We start from the raw sequence: 22,298 nt of genomic DNA, 5'->3' as shown, positions 1-22,298 counted from the left end.
GCTTTTAGCACTTAAAAGGCTGTGTGTGTGTGTGTGTGTGTACACATGCATGTACCATGGAGAGGGGAAACACGACTCTTGGAGTTTGACTTCTGAGTAAAAAGTGATCAAATGCTTTCAAGTTTCCAAATAGAACAGACTGGTTTGTTTCCAGTCTCCATCTTCCTTGTCCTCTGGGTGGAGGTTGGTAGTTACTACTCCCATGGTCCCACCTCTCATGCTCCTCCTCCCACCTCTCTGGCTCTTTCTCTCCTCCTTCTGATCCTTAAATGTTGGCATGCTTCAGGGGATGGCCTTCCTCTGATTTCTTCCTAGGTGGCTTTATCCATTTGTATGACTTGAAATGTTACCAGGTGATAGCTGTAAACCCCATGTCACATTTATACCCTGAGGCCCTCCCAGTCTTCTGAGCCCCAAAAGCTTACCTCCAACTGCATAACTGACAAATCCCCTTGCATGGTTCTTAGGCACCTAAACTTAGCATGTTACAAAACCACATTTTAGTCTTTCTCCAGAAACCTACTTTTCGTTCAGTCTTCCCCATCTCAGTTCGTTGTATCTCCATCCATCGATCCATCCATTGATCCATCTACCTTTCCAGATACTCAAGGCATAAACCTGATCTCTTCCATCCCCTTCACATCCCCAACCCCTGCCTAAGTCAATCTGTTCGTTTGGATCCAAAATAATCCTGTCGTTTGCCAGGTTCATCCCACCTCCAAGGCGACCACCTAGTCTGATCCAAGCCATCTTCTGCACCACCTAGACTAGTGCAGGAGCCCCCTAAAGGGCCTTCCCTTGTCCACTCCTGGCCTCCTTCAATCTATTCTCTACATCATAGAGTGATCTTTCCAAAAATGAATCTGATCACGATAACCCCTGATTAAAAAGACTTTGGCATCTAAAAAGCTAAGGAAACTCAGTAACGAATGTGATACAAAATTAAGAGTTTTCATTTATACAATAATAACTAATTGGAAGATATCATTTTTAAAGACCTTAACTATAACAGCAAGAAAAAATAAAATGCCTACCAAAAAAGCCAAAAACTGTGCAACACCTATAGACCAGTGAGCTCTCTGAGACTGGTTGTTCTTTGGGGCATTGACTCTGACTCAGGTTTTGGTTTGCTTAGGCAGGCTAGCAAGGCATTAGAGCCAACCCAGCCCACTGGTCCCCTTGTTTAATTACTCTAACAGGTCCCATTTAGGTGACATTCTCAAAATAACATAGATATAGAGATGCAGAATAAATTAATGGCTGTCAGATGTTAAGAATGGGGCGGGGGAATGGATGCAACTACACTTTATAGTACTGCATGAGGGAATTCTTTGATGGTGATGAAACAGCTATGTACCATAGTTGTGGTGGTGGTTACATAAACCTGCATGTAGGATTAAATTGCATAGAATTATATGCAAATATACAAATGAGTGTCTTACTTCAGACTGCTATAAAACAATACCCTGGAGTGAATGGCTTAAACAACAAGCATTTATTTCTCACAGCTCTGGAGGCTGGACTGTCCGAGATCAAAGTGTCAGCAGATTGAGTGTCTGATGAGAGTCTGTTTCCCAGTTTTGCAGACAGTCACATTCTTGCTCTATCTTCACATGGTGGAGAGACAGAGAGCTAGTCTTTTCCTCTTCTTTTAAGGGCAGTCACTTATAAGGGTTATGGGAGCTCCACCCTCATGAATTTATCTAAAGCTAATCATCTCCCAAAGGCCCTGCCCCCTAATACCATCATATTGGGGGTTAGGCTTCAATAAATGAATTTTGGAAAAACACCAACATTTAATCCATAACAGGGTGCATTTTAAAACTGATGAAATCTGAATTAGGCTTAATTGACAGTATTGGATCAATGTCAATTTCCTGGTTTGATCCTATACTATGGTTATATAAGATGTTACTTAATATTGGGAGAAGCTGGGTGGATGATTCATGGCCTCTGTACTATTTGTGCAACTTCTTGTGACTGTAAAATTATTTTGAAATTAAAAAATTTTTAATTGCTGCTGAAAAAACTACAACAAGATACCACATCACACCCACTAGGATGGCTACAATTAAACAGATAGATAATAGCAAACGTTAGTGAGGATATGGAGAAATTGGAACCCTCATATATTACTAGTGGGAATGTAAAACGGTGCAATCATTTTGGAAAACAGTCTGACAGTTCTTCAAAAAGCTAAATATAGAGTTCTTTTATGACTCAGCAATTCCACTAGTAGGTACCTACCCAAGGACAACAAATATTTATGTCCATACAAAAACTGGTATGCAAATGTTTATAGCAGCATCATTCGTAATAGCAAAAGTAGAAACAACCTAAATGTCCATCAACAGATGAATGAATAGATAAAATGTGGTATATCCATATCATAGAAATATTATTCCATAATAAAAGGAAATGAAGTGCTGACACAAATACAACATGGATAAACCTGGAAAACATGCTAACTGAAAGAATGCAGTCACAAAGGACACTTATATGAAATGTCCAGAATAGTCAAAATTGTAGATACAGAAAGTAGATCACTAGTAACCAGCAGTTGACAGCTAAGAGGAAAAGGGCTTGGCTTTTTTAGAATAACGGTGATGAAAATGTTTTAAAATTATCAGGATAAAAGCTGGAAAGGGGTGAAGTAGAAGTAAAGGGAACCCTCCTACACTGTTGGTGGAATGTAGTTTGGTGCAGCCATTATAGAAAAGGGTATTGAGATTCCCCAAAACGCTAAAAATAGACTTACCGTATGATCCAGCAATCTCACTCCTGGGCATATATCCAGAGGGAATCTTAATTCAAAAAGATACATGCCTCAATGTTCATAGCAGCACAATTTACAATAGCCAAGACATGGAAGCAACCTAGATGTCCGTCAACAGATGACTGGATAAAGAAGCTGTGGTATATTTATACAATGGAGTACTACTCAGCCATAAAAAAGAATAAAATAATGCCATTTGCAGCAACATGGATGGACCTGGAGATTGTCATTCTAAGTGAAGTAAGCCAGAAAAAGAAAAAAAAAACCATATAATATCACTTATATATGATATCTAAAAAAAAAAAAGACAAACTTATTTACAAAACAGAAACAGACTCACAGACACAGAAAACAAACTATGGTTAGCAGAGGGGAAGTGGGTGGGAAAGGATAAATTGGGAATTTGAGATTTGCAGATACTAATATATATAATAGATAAACAACAAGTTCATACCATATAGCACAGGAAACTATATTTAATATCTTGTAATAACTTAAGGTGAGAAAGAATATGAAAATGAACATATGTATATTCATGTATGACTGAAGCATTATGCTGTACACCAAAAATTGACACAACATTGTAAATTGACTATACTTAAATAAATAAATAAATCCTTGGGGTAAAAAAAGGAAGGGGGCTGGGGGTGCCGCGCTCACCTCTCTCCCTGTAGTCCTCAGGCTCTATCAAGGATAGGATCCTTGTACACGTGTGAAATGACATGTGTACAAGGTTATTCTTTGCAGCACAGTTTGTAGTAGCAAACGATTGGAAATGACGCAAATGTCTATGACTAGGAGACTAACTGAACTATGCCACGTGCACACAGTGCAATGCTACAAAAAAAGGAGTATGGAGTATGCTGCGAGGGACAAGGAAAATGGCACAGCACAAGAACAGTGTACTGTTTGTGTAAAAAACGGGGAAAATGAAAATGCAGCATATATTTACATTATATGCCCCTCCCCCCAAAACACTGGAATTATTAGTAAGCAATTACTAATGATAGTTACCAGGAACAGGAATTGAGCAGATAGGCCTGGAGGTGGGAGGAGGACTTTTCACAGATGCCTTTTATAACTTTTTTTAACAATTTGTTTTTTTTACTGTATGTACTTATTTACTTGCTTTTCTTAATAAGCACTTACTACCTATTAAAAATTAAATAACTTTAAAATAATGTAATTATAATAAAATTTAACCTTCTTAAAATGGCCCTCAAGACCTTGCATGATCTGACCCCTGTCCGCCTCCTTCTTCCTGATCCTCTCCCTCTCCCACACTCCCTACTCCCTTTGGCACAGCCTCCAAATCTTCTTTTAGCTTCTCAAATAGCTCAATTTATTTCCCACCTCAGCAGCTACTTTTCTGAAAGGCAAAACTTAAAATTCAGTTTAACAAGCCCTCCTCAGACGGAGGTGATAGCAATGAGGCTGGTTACCAGGATCAGCTCTGAGGATCCACTGTGGGTTCCTTTTCCTGGATGGATGAAGGGCCTGGATAACAAAGCTTCCCTGGCAGTTTATTCAGAGGACATTTGGCAAAATCTGAAGGCATTTTTGAAACTTGGTGGAGGAGGGAGGTGTTACTGGCGTCAATTGGGTGGAGGCCAGGGATGCTGCGAAACACCCTACACTGTGCAGGACAGCCCCACAGCAGAGAGCTGTGCCGCCCAGCATGTCAGTGGTACCAAGATTGAGAAATCCTATTCTTTGGAAAAACAGTTTGAAAAGAGCTAGGGTGGATTTCTGACACCCATTACTTGGGGAAGTTCCTTTCTCTCTCTCTCATTTCCCTGTCTGTAAGATAGGCACAATGAACATGATTCATTCTTTAAAAAAAAAAAAAAAATTTCATCTAGAAAAATGAGGAACTCTGATACAAGGAGGAGAACGTAAAATTCCCACCATCCAGAGAACCAGAGCTGACACTCACACATTCATTCAGCAGGTATTTGTCAGTGACTTCCCTTGTGCCAGGCACTCTTGTGAATGCAGAGGATGTCATGGTGAACTCCCCGTGGAGCTTACATTCCGGTGGGACAGAGAGAAAATAAAGGAAATACAAAATACGTCAGAAGTCATAAGTGCAGTGATGGGGGCAAGAAAAAGAAAGAAAGAAAGCCAGGGAAGGGGTGAAAACAGACAAGTCAGAAAAGACCTCCCTGAAGAGGCAACATTTGAGAAAAAATCTGAAGGAGGCGAGAAAGGGGTCTTAGGTATATCTGGACAAAGCATGCTCCAGGCAGGGGAACAGGCTGTGCAAGGGGGTGAGACAAGGTGGGCCTCCTGCGTTTGAGGAACAGTGAGGAGGACACTTGGAGTTCAGTGATGGAGCCGGAGACGAGGAGGAAGTAGGGTCAGAAAAGTAATGGGAAGAGGTGGTTCAGATCAGGGAGGACCTTTCAAGGCACTGTAAGTATTTTAACACTTTGTGCTGGGTAGGAAGCCAACAGTGTCTGCGCAGAGGAGTGACATGAGCCAGCTTCATTCTTGAAAGAGTCACTCTAGCTGTTGTGTTGGGAGTTGATTCGGGGGAACAAGGAATCAGGTAGACCAAATAGGAAGCGATTATAATTATGTAGATTAAAGATGATGGTGGTACTAATGGACCAGCGTGAAGTGATGAAATTCGAGATATATTTTGAAAGTAAAACAAACAAGGTTTGCTAATGGTTTTGCAGATGTGGGATATGAAAGAAAAAGAATCAAGGATGACTTCAAAATTTGGAGCCAAGTATCAGGAAAGATTTGAGAGGAGTTCAGTTTCAAGCAGGTCAAGTTTGAGGCATGCATTAGATGTGTAGGTGGAACTATCGAGGGAGTAGTTAGATGAGACTGGAGTTCATGGAAAAGGCCTGGGCTGGAGGTAGAAATTTGGCAGTCATCGGCCTACAGATGATATTTAAAGCCTTGAAACTGGATGAGATCACCAAGCAAGTGGATCCTGAGGTAAAAGCACAAGGATGACATGTCACATAGACTTCCAAATACATTTGTGTTTCAAGTTCTCACACTTTATTCCCCACCCCTGGCCACTCATACTGATATTTTTCCTGCCCACCTCATCTCACCTGCAATACTCGTACTCAGTGCACCGCTCCTTAACTGCCTCCTTTTAGCTCCACAGATAGACACGGCACACACATACACCTCACACTTAGACGCATACATAAACATTTTAAGAATGCAATCATAGGTTCTCCAGGGAAAGAATCTGTTTAACATTTAAATGGTTGTATGATACTCTATCTATCACATGCCTTTACTGCAGTCTTCAACCAATCCTGTATTTGGACAATTAAGTTTGGGGTTTTTTTGTTTGTTGCTACTAGTAAGGATAAGATAGACCAATTTTGCATTCCTAGATATTTCCTTAAAATAAATTCCTAAAGTAGAATTGCTGAGTGAAATGGTTTTAGTCTGTTTGCAAAATGCCCTCCAGAAAGACCAAGTGTATCAGTGTTTCCCCATCTCTCCACACATAGGGACAATGAGTTCTGTTCCCTCCTTCTTTTAGATATGAACAGGTTGCATAAAATAAAACTAAAAGTTGTAGTAACAATTCTTTATTTTTATGCAGTTTTCTGTTTAGAATGTCTTATTAAGTTCTGCTTAGAAGAATTGAGAAGAGAAGTCTTCCACATTTGGTCCATCCTTCCTGTTCATAACTGAATTTAGGGGGAAAAAAAGAAGTTAATGCCTCAAAGCCAGGCAACAAAATAAATAAAAGCTTGGAACTCCAACTTCACTGAGAAAATCCACAAAGAAATATTATGCCTGCCTGATCGATGGGGGAAATGTGAACTGCAAATGAAGTGGTACAATTGTCACCAAGGAAACAAGAGATTTTACTGGAAACAGAGGGATTCACTAGGACTTAAAAGATAGGGAGCTATGCCCTCCAAGGAGCTGCTTAGAACTGAAGAATTAGTTTCATTTTCAACTATGTATTGAAAGCGGATTTTTGTCATGGTATTTTGCCCCCTGAAAAAGGCACTGGGTACAGATGTGGTACAGATGTGAGCTAGGGTCAGTCTGCAAGAAACTACATGATAGGAGGGAGAAGAAAGTCCAGCTTCCTCCAGGGAGGAACCAGCTGTACAAAGTGCAACAGGCTTAGCTGCTCACTTGGGAAGGTAGCTTAAGGATAGAGCTGACAGACAATACTGCCTTAGGCCGGCAGAAAATCCAGAGGGAAAGAGTGTGGCTGGGATGACTGACTGCCCTTTACATAGCTTCAACAGAGTTCTATCTCTTCTACATATTTCTTCACAATATACTTAGCAAATGTTTACTATATACCGACCACTATACCGTACACTTTTCACACACACAATTTGATTCAACCTTCAGAACCTAGTGAAAACCATCTTCTATCTCATCCTTGAGAAACTCAATCTCAAGGAAATTAAAATACTTGTCTAAAATGACCCAAAATAATAATTGAAGGGGCCAGGATTAGAACCCAGGACTATCTGATCCAATACCTGTGTTCTTTCCATCACACAGGCTTTCAACTTTCTAGTCTACAACTTTTAAGACACCAAACCCCTAGGGTGAGAGGCTAGCGGAATTTTGATTTTTGGAGGCTCTGCTAAATGCTTCCGAACACTTTACTACACATCACATGCAATAATCCAAACATTTATTGTGCTTTCAAATATAATTCAAGACACACAACTATAAAATATCAAAAGAAAAATTTAGAGCAAGAATTGAAAAAAAGAATTACACTGGGTAGTACATTACATCTAAAAATGGTAGTTAAACTTTTCCCTCACTAATTACCAGGAAAAGCATACATTATAAAAAGGTGATAGTATTTAGCTAAAAGAGAAAAAGAATCAGTTGTAAATTAAAGTTTCCTTCCATCTTTAATTATAGGCTCCTTGAGTGTTAGAGTGATATAATACTTGAAATTCCAACTCAGCCTGGCATTGAGAGCTGTACATACTGGACACTCAGTAAATATATACTAGTTGAGACAACAGGAAAAAAACTTAAGTCAGAAACTGGGAGAAAATATTTACAACCCATACACCCAGTGAAAGATTAGCTTCCAGAAAAATATTAAACTTCAACAAATCAGTAAGAAAAACTACGCAAAAACAAAAACAGGCCACGAACTAGCAATTCACAGAATAAATGCTAATGGCCAAGAAACAACAGGGAAAAAAACGTTCAACCTCACTAATAATAGGGAATTGCAAGTAATTAGAAAAATTTCATACCAACGTAGGTTGGCAAAAATATTGTGTTGGTGAGATGTGGGGAAGTGAGAATTCACATCACTATTCACAGTCACTCTGGAAAGCAATTTGACAAAGTCTGGTGAAACTGCCTACCCTTGATCTAACGATTCTATTGTCTGGGGAAATCTAGCACATACATTCACATAAGGAGATACCAGCATATAAGGATGTTCATTACAGTACTATCTATAATAGCCCTAAATAGGGAGTGACATATCTAGACACAGAACAAAAGATACATAAATACATATGGTATATTCTTATTTAACTTTATATAATAGTCAAAATGAATGATTAGATATTTGGACATGAATAAATGTCTAAAATACTGATGAACTGAAAAATCAATATGCAGAATGACACATGTACAAAATGATGACTAAACAAAGTTTAAGAACCACGCAAAACTCTACCCTATATTTATGAAATTTGGTATGAAGTAAAAGCATGAAAATGTAGGTAGAACGAAACATTTCAACCTGAGAACAGCGGTTGTCTTTTAGAAGAAAAGAATGAGGTGAGAAGGGAAAAAAGGGACTTCAACTTCATCTTTAACAATCAGTTTCTTAACAGAAAATATCTGTAATTTTAGCAAAGAAGGTAATTTTAATAATTCTTAAATCTGGGTGGTAGGTACATGGATATTTGTTAAATTATTCTTTGGGCCCTACTGTGTGTTTTGAAGTTTTCATTAAAACAACTGAGTACTGAATTGTATCTAACAAAAGTATTAACATTCTTAACAACATGCTTCAGTTTTGATGCCAAAAGTCTGTTATGCTTGGCAGAAGTGTTTGGAGGTAGAGTCAATTCTCTGGCTGACCAAGAATTTTTTTAAAAAGAGATTTTAGTTTCATTCAAGTTTAAGCTTTCTTAATGTATGATATTTTTCTATAGCAACATATGCAAATGCAATTTAAACTAGAAGCAATTATTGAGAGTTACAAGGACAGCAAGTATAGGATAATTACGAAAAATGGTAATATGAAAATTAATGCTTTACTGACTTCTATCTGCACACAAAAATATTTCTTACAGAAAAATCAGACATTAAAATAATTCATAAAATTCAAAATTAAAAACCATGTAATCAATCAAAGGAATTGTATTATATAGTACTATGTATTTTATATGTAGAAAACATATTACAATTATCAGCCACACACGAGATCTAAACTATTCAAATGAAAAACTGAGTAAGCAATTAATAAAGAATAGTGGACAGAATCATGGAAATCAGGTAAAAAATTTTCCAGGAAGAAAGTGGTAGTTTTTTGAAGAGTTACAATACTTACCTAAAAATGAAGAGCCCTAAGAACTATATTCAAATTATATTCAATATTTGATGATCATTAATGTGAAATATTTTTTAAGGACCCCAGGATATCAAAATAATTTTCAAAACTATGTATTTGGAAGATAGTTTAAATAAGTCTCAAAAATCCTGATATCAAAATTCTGATTTGGAACCAGAAGCTTATTTCCAGTGATGATACCATGTTTTCAGCCATAAATTACACAGAGTAATCTGAGAATGAATTCAGAGAGCTTACGTCAAACTAAATCCATGTGCACTGAGATGTTCTCACCTGACAAAGAGAAAGCAAATAACAAACATCATTCAAAACTGCAAGAGACTAGTTATCTATAATGAAATCCAAGAACAGTAAATATTACTTAATGAAATAACAAATGTATTAGCTAGTCCATTCCTAAGTTGATCTGACATGATGGAAAGAGGTATTTATTCAATAGAAGCTGGGTGGATAGAAATTATTTTTTTTTCCATTTGCTATATAATCCTGAGTGCTAATGTCTTGGGAACCCATCCATATGGACGTAAAGGTTCACATAATCGTTCTGTGACTTTATCTAAAAACATTTTTCTTCTTGATATATTTTGAGTCAGTTCTCAAGATCTTTCAGGTATTAAAACACAAAAAAACCTATAGGTTTTATCTGGAAGAAACTTTGTATAGAGTAATAAAATCAGTCAAATGAGCATAAAGCATCCATGAATATGTCTATCAACTCATCAGTTCCTGTTATGGGAAAGGGTTTCTTCTGATTCTCAATAAATGAAATCATAAATGACCATGTTGAAGAGAAATACTGGCATAGGTTTTCATTAGCAATATATTTTGGATAATTATATTTATACATAGATCTTTCTGTTAAAAATAATTATAGCCCAAATGACATGAGATTTCACATTTATTTCCTTCTGTCCTTAGCAATTCTTTTCATTGTCACAGAAGAAAGTTCCCAACATCCAACCCTCCACCATCAGAAACATATAAAACAATCCAGTGGTTAAGTAAAAGAATAACTACCCTGCTGCTGATATCAAGAAAGACTGACGTAAGAAAATAACTTCTAAAAGCCAATAAAAATAAATGACATCACAAGCCTTTTGGAAGTAATTAAGGTATAAAAAAAATAACAATACTAAGTTAGTTGAGAAGCCCAGTCTCTACAAATACCAGCTGTCAGATGAGGCTTTCTGAAATCAACACATACTCAGTCTGGAATGGTGATCCCAAAGTTCAAGCAGCTCTGCACAGGGAAGTTTTAAATCTTAATCAAGTCATTAGGCAATCAAGACATCTGAGCTCAGTGCCAAGAGAGTTCATAACCAGTGCTCTTCCAGATGTGTGGGAAGGAAACTAATTCATTAGGCCCTCGTGTTTAGGGCGTTAGGCTTTGATTCTCCAGCAGAACCCTGGTTGAGAAGAGCTGTTCTAGGAAGTGTCTTGGTCACACATAAGTGGAAATAATTAACTATCAATGTGGCAACGTGATGACTTTTAATTACAAATCCATCGTTATGTAGTGGAGACACATGAAGTATGGATTTCTGAAAACTTGTTATTTTATTCTTAGTTCTGCCCATGCACCCTTGAGAATAATTACAATGCAAAGCTTTTCCAGGCCACTTCAAAACAGAAGCTAAAAAGAAGAAATGAAAAAGGAGGCACTTTTTTAGTTATAAACTCTTGTCTTAAGTTTTGATTTCATAGTACAGTGAATCAGGTGTAGTTGACTGAGGAATTAAACAAGTCCAACATAAAAGGCTCTGAAAAAAGTGAACTGCACCCAAAGACACTTCAATATCTACCTGTTACTATTATAGACTTAACTCCTTTTAAGAACCAGTTGTTTTCTACCAACTTTGTCAATGTTATTAGAGATCAAAATTCTTTCTTGCACAGGTAAAGTTTATAGCAGAGAGACCAGAAATCAAAGAAGGCATTAAATTAGCTTTCAGCAGCTTGTTTCCAACACTCTCAAGGCTCTTCAGGACCAATCTGGTCTGGAAGCAAAACTGTAGAGTGGCTGCATCACTGGGTGAACACACTGGCCCTTCTCCACTCTGACACTGCATATGTCTGGGTACCCTGCCTAACATAACAAATCCGTTAAATGCACTAAAGAAATAAAAAACAGACATAAAAAAGTAGCTTCATGCAACTGAAATATGACCTGCCATTTGTAAAACCCAGTTTTAAATACTTTTAAGACACAGTGTGAAGAATTTATAATATTTTCATAAGGTGGAATATGGCACTAGTACACAGAACAAACTTTTTAATGTGTGAATAAAATGTGGTCAAAATATAAGTCTACACTGAACACATGTGGAAAAGATATTTAATTGTAAAATAGAAAAGTAGGCTAGAGTACAGTTTTAAGGGTAATTGCTTCTTTATACAGTATAGGTAATCTAGAAGGGACTTAGGGTTAAACATTCTCATAAAGCAATAAAACATTAAAAAATAAAACAAGAAAAAAAGGGCTTGAAGTTATGTTTTACAAAAAAAGAAGGAACAGTATGTCAGAGTTTAATGTCCATACATTGTGGAATTTAACAATATTGTGATGAGAGCCAGTCACAGCACAGACAGTTTTCACAGGGAAAAGTAAAAGTTATGTTAGACACATCTACAGCATCACTGTAGTACAAAAAGTTCTTGTTCTACATACAAAAGCAATTTTTTCCATAAGAATAATTTCCTAGGGTGGGAAACGAGTCCATGAAATATTTCAGAAACTCATATGCTTTGAGTTTCCCAAAAACATTATCTTAAAATCCAGTGCCTTAAAGTGCTTTCATGTGGAAATCATGATAGAAGGCACAGAATAGTTTCACGTCCCCACTACGAAATTTTCAAAAAAGCATAGATTTTGCAGTTTGCAAATTCAAGGTATTTTGTAAGCTGCTCCTTCCAAGAACATTGTCAACCCAATAAAACCAGCTGCTAGCTTACGTAGTTTCAATGACCTATAGAATAAAAGTTTTTTTTTTTCTTCCTGGTAACTTTCATCATCTTTGTGGGAAAAATACCTATGCAAGTGATGCACTTTGAAATTATAAAACATGCAGAATATGTACAAACAGAAAATTTTTAAAAAATATTTGCTTCATATACATGTAAATCTACTTGGGTATAGCTGAAATGCAACAAATATAAAAATTTGCTTTCTAAAAAATGTTTTCAGAGAATCTGAGACAACTTAAAGCTGTACAAAGACTTCCTGGGAGAAATCTTCTCTTCATACAGAAGTTTATACCTACAGGAGTAATTCCAGCATCAGTCCACCACATAATTATTACACAACATTTGGTCTAATCAACGATCACCCTTAAAACTGCTCTGTTTCTGAGAAATTAAGGTTTGTACTAAAATCAAAAAGAATTCACAAAAACAGTGGCTTATTGTGTTTTTGGATCTCTTCAACAATCTTTATCAACTCATTTGGAACTGTAAAAAAAAACTATTTACAGAATTCAGTTTTAAATACATTTCACAACTTCTAAAGTAAAGTTTTATGTTACAAGAATTCAGGGCTCATGGCTTAAGTCCAACTATCAATCTGTAGTCTCTTCTATTATCATGTCTTCCCATGACTGCACCTTATTGTGTACAGTTCAAGATTGTATTCTTTCTTGACCAAAAGTAAACTCAAACTACATGTTCATTGCAATTAAACAGCTTCTTTATTAGTCTGAAGGCGAGTCATAGCTTCTAGTTTCTGTCTGTAGGCCTCTGCTTCCTGCTCTTTCTTTAGAAGTTGCTGTCGGTATTTTTGTGCTTCTCGATTTGCTTCATCCAGCTGTTTCTGAAGAGCTTCTCTCTCCTAATTTAAAAAAAAAAAAGTTTTTTTTTCGATTGTTGCAGAAATACATTAACACATAAAAGCATGCATCCTTCAAATAAAAAAAATTTGCAGTAGCTAAAAGTAGCCACCTATTGGTATTTCCTAGACATCTTGCCTTTTCAATCAATTCACTTGTAATCAAAGCCCTGATTTTGTGCTCCACACTATGAGATATGGATTAGTTTCTGACCTCAAAGAAATTCTTTCCTAATAAGAAATAAGACTAACATAATGAACCCAAATTGGGTACCTGTACTTTTATACATACTACAAAAAACTAGTAAAGAACTTTAAGAGGGACATGTACATAACCATTCCTCTTCACATTTCTGTGATGTTTTTATCTAAAGGTAATAATTATAAAACAGTATTTATTGATCACCTATTACATTGATTAACAGGGTGATTTCCAATAACAAGTCTCTAAGAAAGATATTATGCCCATTTTACAGATGAGGAAAACAATGCCCAGAGATGATGTTGCTTTCCCAAGGTAACACAATAAGGAGTCAGGTTTATGAGATTCTATTACTACTGCTTTAAAACTATCTTCCCCTGTGAGAGCAAGCAAGACTCCTCATCTTTAAAATGAAGAGTGCTGGTCTAGATTAGTGTTTCCTAAATTATATCATTGTACAAACCGATAAAATACTAATGTGATTCATTATATTATACAGAAATAAAGTATATATATTAAATTCCTCAATAAATTGAGAGGCAAAACACAAATCTGGTCCAACAAAAATGGTATTCTTTGTCCTCCTCTTCACTCTGCCCCTATACAGTTGCCTAAGGGAAAACATTTCAAAGATTTCTTTCCTACACCTAAAGTAAGCACATGGACAAAAACTCAACTTGAGAGGGCCCAGGCTTAACTTCATTACAGAAGCCCTCATATTGGGGTGGGAGCTGAAGGTAGGACTAGTAATCACATAAAAGGCCAGGTTCACACTGGACAAGACACTTGACCAGAGAGAACTGAAGGGAAAGGCGAAGGGGCTGCAGCTTGTTGGGGAGGAGGTCACTCGCTATGAGGGTCTCTTCCACTGCCTCCTTGGTCCCTGTCCATTGTGAACCCCAGCAGATTCCCTCCCCTTCACTATGCACATGGTCTGCAAGGAGGAACATGTGCAATACTCCTGTCTTCCTGTAATCCCACTCCCTTCCCCACACTGGGAATGAAGCTAGATCCAACATTTATTTTTCCCATGGGTCCACCAAATGTGGGAGTGGTTGATTATACAAGTAGTCTCCAAATCTTCCAATTACACAAAATGTACAACTAGAAGAGAGGTGTGCCCTCATCTCCAAGCTAAGAAATGCCCGAGCCCTAATCTGCTACCCTTTTTTCCTGACTACAGGCAAGATGTCAGAGTAGGAACAAGTCAGAAAGGCCACTCAAGAGACAAGCCTCATGCAAGCAATTGACACTAGTCCCTGACAGTGAACTCTGCAGGACTTTGGGCACACCAATGCACAGCGTGGGAGGCTAGACACCAACCCCCGCCACCATTTATGCATTCACAGCCATGCATAAATGTTTTACAATTTTACATGTACTAAGAAATAAGATCCTTTGGCAGCCAAAATTTTGCCTGAAGGTTTTTTTTTTTTTTTTAATGGAGGTGCTGGGGATTGAACCCAGAACCTTGTGCTTACTAAGCATGTGCTCTACCACTGAGCTATAACCTCTCCCTAAGTTTTGAATATGGATAAAGACTTGTCCTGATTTGGTAGGAAATACTGGGAAAGATTAAGTCTAAGGTATTTTCCAGTATTACCTATTTATTCACACTTAGAAACAGCAAGAGACTCACAATTATTTCAGAAGATGAAAGCAATACAGAAGATATTTATCTTCCACTACAACTCCAAACCCAAGCAATGTATTATTACATTAGGCAACAGAATAGAGCAAGGAAGGACTTTGAGTTTGCTATTTTACTTCCAAACAACATTCTTGAATTCTGCTTCAGCTAGTAGCAATTATTTTTTAACAGTTTTATCACTTTTACTATGTAATATTCAAATTTATTTTACTTTAGCTATTATAAAACCAAAAAATCATTAGTGATTTATCTTCTACCACACCTCAATATAAATTTTAGAAGACAATAATAGCAACTAATAGTCACTGAGCACTTACTATATGCTCAACGCTATACTAGTTCTTCACACGCATTCTCATTTAAGCCTTACAACCACCTGATAATTAATGTAGGTGCTATTATTTTCCCCTTTTTACTGATAAGAAGTAAAGCCTTGAAAGGCTAACTAACCTGACCAATCACACTCAGAAAATTATCATTCAACCCTAAATCGGATTCCAGACTCATTCTGAACCACTGAAATTTTTTTTTCAAAAAAGAGAGAAATTGGGCAGGGTGTGTGAGCTGTCTGCTTGAGTGTAAACATCAGTTTTCTAACTGCCACAGGCCAAATATGATCCTGTTTTTATAAATAAAGTTTTGCTGAAATACCACCATACCCAGTCATTTCCAAACTGCCCATGGCTGCTTTCCCACTACAGTGGCAGAACTGAGTAGCAAAACACATGCTGTAGGATGTTTAGCAGCATTCCCGGCCTCTGTCAGTGGCATGCCTCTCATTGTGACAAAAACATCTCCAGAAATTGCCAAATGTCCCTTGGGGTCCAAACTGCTCCAGCTGAGAACCACTGCTTTAGAGAAACTTTTTGGGTTAATGGCCAAGCTATCACTTAGAAAGGAGTATAAAAGTATACTTCCAAGACAACTCTACTGGTCATCCAAGAAAATAAATTCAAAAGAATGTCTTCATTGACTATAAGAAAATGATTACCTGGTTTGATGAAAACATTGGAGGTCTCTCTTCATTCTATATCTCCTACCCATCTCTACCATCTCTACTTATTCTGTGCTTCAAGGTCTCTCCATAGTTGCTCTAAGATCATGCAACCTTGACTTGAACATTTCCAGTGATGGAGAATAAGATTTCCATTACCAGAAAGCTCTAATTACTAAAATTAAGCTAAAACTCTAACTCCCTGAAGTTCTTTATATCAAGCTAAAATTCCATCTCCCTGAAATTCTTGCTCCTTGGTTCTAGTTAATTTATATACCTCAATTCATACTTTCCTATTATTTGCAATTATTCTCCTTGCTCTCTGAAAGACTGTAAAAGAGGAATTAGGCTGATCTTTGAAGAAAACAGCAACTTTCACCGGTTGTTAGGTAAATAAAGGTACAGGCTGTACATTCATTGTTTTAAAAATGTTAGATTGAGTCAGTTACATTCAATAAAAATTCAGAGATTTTAAAATGTTTTATTAAACAGTTAAAGCAAAGTACATGACAAAATCTTTTTCACCTATATGCCAGAAAAAAAATCACCTAATCAGTAAAAGATATTAAAAATTATTAAATAATAAGTACACTAATACCATTCAATGACGTAAATTGTTAGTTTGGAAGAACTTCAGTGTACTGAGTATCTCTTTAAATTCTGAAGAAATAAAACAACTCACCCTCAATAATTAAAGTCATAATTTTATCAAACATTCTAGTTAAACCATGAATCGAACTTTTCTTAATTCAGTAACATATTCTTTGAGATTGTGGCCAAAGATGTACTAGACTTACATTTAAGTGAATTTGGGCAAGGATATTTTCTAACTGTCCGCAGTCAGAATTATGTTGTCTTTAAGTGACATTAAAAAAAAATCCCTCTCTTTTCCGTGATGAAAAAAATCTTAATGAAGACGTCCTAAATATTCATCAATATTTACTATTCTTATATATCAGATATTATCAACATGTATATAATGACTTTTTCAATTCTCCTAAAAACCCCAAAATGCAGATATTGTTATCCTAAATTCCAAGCTGGGAGAAAATAAAACAGAAACTCAGAAAGGTAAGATAATTTGCCTCAAAGCTAATAGGGGTTCAAATCCAGTTCATTTAATTTCAGGTCCAATATTCTTTACATTGCATATAAGTTTATATCAAATGTGGGGACATAATTTTATTTAGTCATGTAAGAAAAAATCCTGTGAGGTATGGTTTGGTTACACTTACACACTAGTTTACACTTACAAACTAGTTTGGGAGAGGGAAAAAAAAGATAAATCCTATCAACCGTTAGTCTAAACTTAGTTTTCTTAAAGGGCTTAATAGTGAAACAAGCAGCTATCTATGGCTTTTTAAAAAATAATGCAGTTGACAAACTTCAACATTCTTTAAGAGGATCTTTCAGCCCAAATAGGCATTTGCATTTCACTTTTGAAAGGAAAAAAAAATTTTTTTAGTCAATATATAGTGACATTTCCTTTAGTGATTTGTGAGAAGGATGTATGTAAATTTAACAGAAAATAAAGGATGGAGTGCAAGAACCAAAGACATTCCAATGTTACCACGATGACAGACTTTGTTACAAACAAATTCTTCACTCATTCATTCATTCATTCAATGTTTATTTATTGAAGGCTTGCTATATGGATAAGGCAGAAAAATTAGACAAAAAATACTATGACTTTCATTCTATATCAAAACAATACTGTCATTAATAAATATAAAAGACAAAAAAAAAAAAAGAAAGAAAGAAAAGTAAATCGAATTTATTTTGGATGACTGCAGCAAAACACACCGGGCAAAAGACTCCTTACTTCTATTTCTGCAGACTCCACCCGGTTTTCAATTATTTCAATACATTGTCTCTTGGCTGGTGGTTCTTCACTTATAACAGTTTCTTCAGCAATGTCCGTTGCTGGTACTGTTAATACTAAAATAAAAAAATGTACACATTACTTCATTTTCAGACAGGTTTAGAAGAACTAAAACTAGCCTTGACATTGTTGATGCAACTCATCTAAAATAAATACATTTCAAAAATAATCATTTCAAAACACTGATTTGCTTCTTATGAGAAATGCCCATATTTGTCTTCACCTTCTTGCTTTTTTACTGAAAAGTACTGAATGTTTAAAGTACCTATTTATTTTCTAAAAATTTAATAGATATTATATTCATTCACATGGGCTCAAAATTGAAATAATTTAACAAGCACATTTTGAGAGTTCTGATTCCACCCCTGCTAACACTGATTATCTCTTTCCTTGGTTTCTTGTGTATTCTTTTTGTGTTCATTTATGTAAAAACAAACATGAATATACATTCTCATTTTTATTTCTTACACAGCAGGTAGCATACATACCAAAACATACGTACAGTAGATACACTGTCCTGCAGCAGCTTTTTCCATTCCATATATCTAGGGTATCTCCCATCAGTACATACAGAGCTTTCTTTAATTTAGCTGCATTATAGTCCACTGTGTGGATACACCATTATGAACATTGTTTGTTTATAAATTTTGCTTGTTTTTCCCTGGGGTGTCAGACTCTGTCCCAATTTTTAGTATCTCCTTGCATTAATTGTAAACACATACAGAGCGAGAGACTATCCTTGTTTTGCACAGCAGTGCAGGAATGTAAAAATGACTGTGCAGTCTGAAACTATGCAAAACAACCTTAATCATCAATGGAGAAAATTACAACTGTCCCATAGCCTTTAAAGTTTTTTTGTGAAAATATTAAAAACTCTCCTACTGTCATTTATAAATGTAAACAAATTAAAAATAGTAAAATATTATTTGTTTAGTACAATGTAGTTAGAAACATTAGAAATATTGAGAATTAAAGTATTTCTTCTAACTCATATTACGCTTATCAATTCACTCAAGAAGAATTGAGATTCTTACATCTGTTTCATTGGACTGTCTACATAGTCTATGTACTTATATGCCAGTTACACATTTTTAAATTATGCAGGCCTTAAATGTTTAATTTTCAGTAGGTTCCTCTCATTGCTCTTCTTTTCCAGAGTTTTCCTTACTCTTCTTCCCTACTCCTCTCATCAGTATAAACTTCAGAATCTGTTTGGCAAGTTGCACAAAAAGACCCAGTGATCTTTACTAAGGTCTGAATTGTGTCCCCCTCAATATGCAAATATTTAAGTCCTAAGCCCCAGCACCTCACAATGTATTTGGAGATGGGGTCTTTAAAGAGGTAGATAAGGTAACATGAGCTCATTTGGGTGGTTCTTAATCCAACGTGACTGGTGCCCTATAAAGAGGTGAGGACACAGACAACACACACAGACTGAGGGATGGCTATGTGAGAACACAGCAGGAAGGCAGCCACCTGCAAACCAAGGAGAGAGGCCTCAGAAGAAAGCACACCTGCCAGTACCTCCACCTGGGACTTCCAGCCTCTAGCACCGCAAGAAGATGCATGTCTGTTGTTTAAGTCGCCCCGTCTGTGCTGTTCTGCCATGACAGCCCTAGAGAACTGCTAGCACTGTCTTCTTTTTTTTTTTTTTGTATCACTTACATTTATCAATTAATGCAAGAAGAATTGAGAGTTTTATGACAGGTAGTCATCAAGAGTTTCTTTCCATTTGTTCATCAATGAGATTAGTCTGTGAGTATAATGTCAAGTTTTGGAAACAATCTTATATCTGCTCGATAGAAATACTTTGAAAGTTTCTTCTTCTCTATATAATTAGAATTAGTTCTTCAAAGCCTTGGGAAAGTACCTGGGCCTGATCCAAACCTTGGACCATCCCCAGAAGACTGAATCACAGCAGGAGAGAAAGGCCTCCCAGGCTTCACAGGTCAAGGGTTTCCTCCTCCAATGCTACAGCAACATCTTTCCTTGAGACCTGGTCTCTCTGTAGTGCCAGACCTCCACTGTCATTCGAAATCAAGCTTGGTTTAGGAGAACTTCTACCTCCAGCCCTTCCCTTCCCCAATTCCTTCACAGGCCATGAAGGGGCTTGGTCTCTGCAATTCTAGTCATTTTCTAAAACGTTATGTGTGTACACACTTTTTGCAGGGGAAGGGGGTCGGGGTGGGTACTGGATGCAGGGCGATGCTTGCTGCCACGATGCTGGCTCAGGTAGGAGCTTTCCGTACCTTCTCTTTCTGCTTCCTCCAGCTTTCATGCCCTGGTCTATCTCAGCCCTACCTGCAGCACTTCCTACTGGGCCCGGTCTTGCCAGGAGTGTATACGTATTGCTGATTTCTGAACTCAATTCCTTTTCTGGATACATGATTGTGGGTTTCCCGGAGGGTTCTCTTGCTTTAATGGTCTTAAGATGCTTTTGGTAGCACTTAAAATATGGAATTTTGTGGTTTTCTCAGCCTTTTCGTTTCACTGCAATTGTTAACTGGGGCTTATCATCCATCTCATTACTCTCTTATTACTCAAGAAGAAAGAAAATGGGACAGTTATCAGCTAAGCTGCTTAAATTGCCACCATGTTCCTACATCAAGTCCTAAGTCCAACTTCTTTTTAAGTAGCCTTTTCTCACATGGCATTTTCAAAAGCCAGTATGATATCCAAATTGCATTAAATGGCCAAGGAAAGTACTGTCCAGTGCTGATTTTGAATTATTAATTTAACCTCATTTTCCAACCAGAATACTTTGGGGCCAATTCCTCTTTCCACCTAGTATACACTGAGAGAAAGCAAGCTAATTTTAAGCAAATAAAATTAGGCAGTGAAGTCTGTTGCAAAAGGTTACAAAAACATAATTTAAGGCAAAAATAAATGCTGTGAAAAACATGTCACAATTTCCTGAGAATTAATAAACACAAACTTCATGTAAATGCCTTTTACCAACCTTGTTGTCCATCTGGCATGGTCACAATGATGGGCTGACCTATTCCACTGGTTGGAATGGAGTGCAAATTTCCAAGCTGAATTCCATCTGTAACTATTGTGATGACTTGCTGACCCCCTGAACTAACTACTTGCTGAATTGCACCATCCACAGATTCTGCAGTAACTACTTCCTCCGTAGCCACTACTGGAAAAAAAAAAAAAAACGTAAAAATCAAAGAACAGATATAAAAGTATGAATAGAATTTTATTTTTATTTTGCTGCTTTTGATGTTCCTGCTTCTTTCTTATACAGAAAAGCTTTTACCTATTTTTTAACTTCAGTATCCAGCGGTGTTATACATCTATGTAAACAGTTGATTAGAAGTCCTACAATTTACAGTAAGTGAGTTCCAACATTTATGTGTGCAAGTGTTTAAATGAACTGTTTATCTTCATTTAATTCTACGAGGTACGAAATGTGTGAGATCTCCTAAGGTCACAGATATGACAAAGGTTACACCAGCTTAGTAAAATTCCACAATCTCAAGAGAGAAAATATTGTGTGTGGTTATACTCCATTTACACTTACATTTCCACATCCAACAAAACAGGGAAATCTGTATTTTTCAAGTAGACAGAATAAAAAGTATTCCCTTTTTGGACTATGTGAGCAGAAATTGCCTTGATAATAAGTGGCACATAGATCTGGTATTATATAATAGTGAGCAGAAGTTGCCTTGATAATAAGTGGCACATAGATCTGGTATTATATAATAGTGAAAAAATTAATATTTGCATAAATAAAATCCAAAACTATGCTCTCAATATTTTATGAGAGGCTCAGAGAGAATTCTGACAGCTGAAAACAGCACTCCTTGCCATGCCTGGGTAAAGAAACTGCCAAAATCCTTTTCCACGGGCAATCTGATGCTTAACCACGAATCCCAAAAGACATACACAGGAACATGCATAGCAGCTTTACTCATAATAGTCAAAAACTTGAAACAAATCAGATATCCGTCAAAAGTAGAATGGATAAATAAACTGTGGTAGATTCATGCACTGGAATATTACCTAGCAATTAAAGTGACTAAATGTAAAACATGGATGAATCTGACAAAACTCATGCCAATGGGCAGAAGACCTAAATAGAAATTTCTGCAAAAAAGACAAACAGATGGCCAATGGGCACAGGAAAAGATGCTCAACATTACTAAAGAAATGCAAATCAAAATTACAAGAGAGATGCAAATCAAAACTACAATGAGGTATCACCTCATACCAGTTAGAATGGCTATGATCAAAAAGTCTACAGATAATAAATGCTGGAGAGGCTGTGGAGAAAAAGGAACCCTCCTACACTGTTGGTGGGACCATAAATCGTGACAGCCTTTACGGAGAACAGTATGGAGATTCCTTAAAAAACTGAAAATACAAACTACCATATGATTCAGCAATCCCA

The 22,298-nt window shown here is 36.6% G+C and overlaps 1 protein-coding gene across 6 annotated transcripts in view; it reads right to left on the bottom strand.

The window, feature by feature from the left end:
- Positions 1 to 11,665: 11,665 nt before the first annotated feature.
- Positions 11,666 to 22,298, bottom strand: part of GABPB1 (GA binding protein transcription factor subunit beta 1) — a 60,979-nt gene continuing 50,346 nt past the window's right edge. For 3 of the 6 annotated variants that reach the window (XM_031453077.2, XM_010995820.3, XM_010995821.3), the window contains exons 7-9: positions 20,856 to 21,041; positions 17,837 to 17,952; positions 11,666 to 13,170 (exon numbers count right to left, since the gene is read on the bottom strand). In XM_031453077.2, coding sequence (XP_031308937.1) covers positions 13,018 to 13,170; positions 17,837 to 17,952; positions 20,856 to 21,041 — 455 coding nt within the window. In that variant the 3' untranslated portion in view covers positions 11,666 to 13,017. Of the gene's footprint in view, positions 13,171 to 17,817; positions 17,953 to 20,855; positions 21,042 to 22,298 lie in introns of all 6 variants that reach the window. The other 3 variants (XM_031453078.2, XM_031453079.2, XM_064485610.1) reach the window with 2 other exon arrangements.

The sequence above is a fragment of the Camelus dromedarius genome, chromosome 5 (genome assembly GCF_036321535.1).
Source record: "Camelus dromedarius isolate mCamDro1 chromosome 5, mCamDro1.pat, whole genome shotgun sequence".
NCBI lineage: Eukaryota > Metazoa > Chordata > Mammalia > Artiodactyla > Camelidae > Camelus > Camelus dromedarius.
The sequence above is the reverse complement of the archived record's forward strand: the minus strand, read 5'-3'. Positions and strand labels throughout refer to the sequence as shown.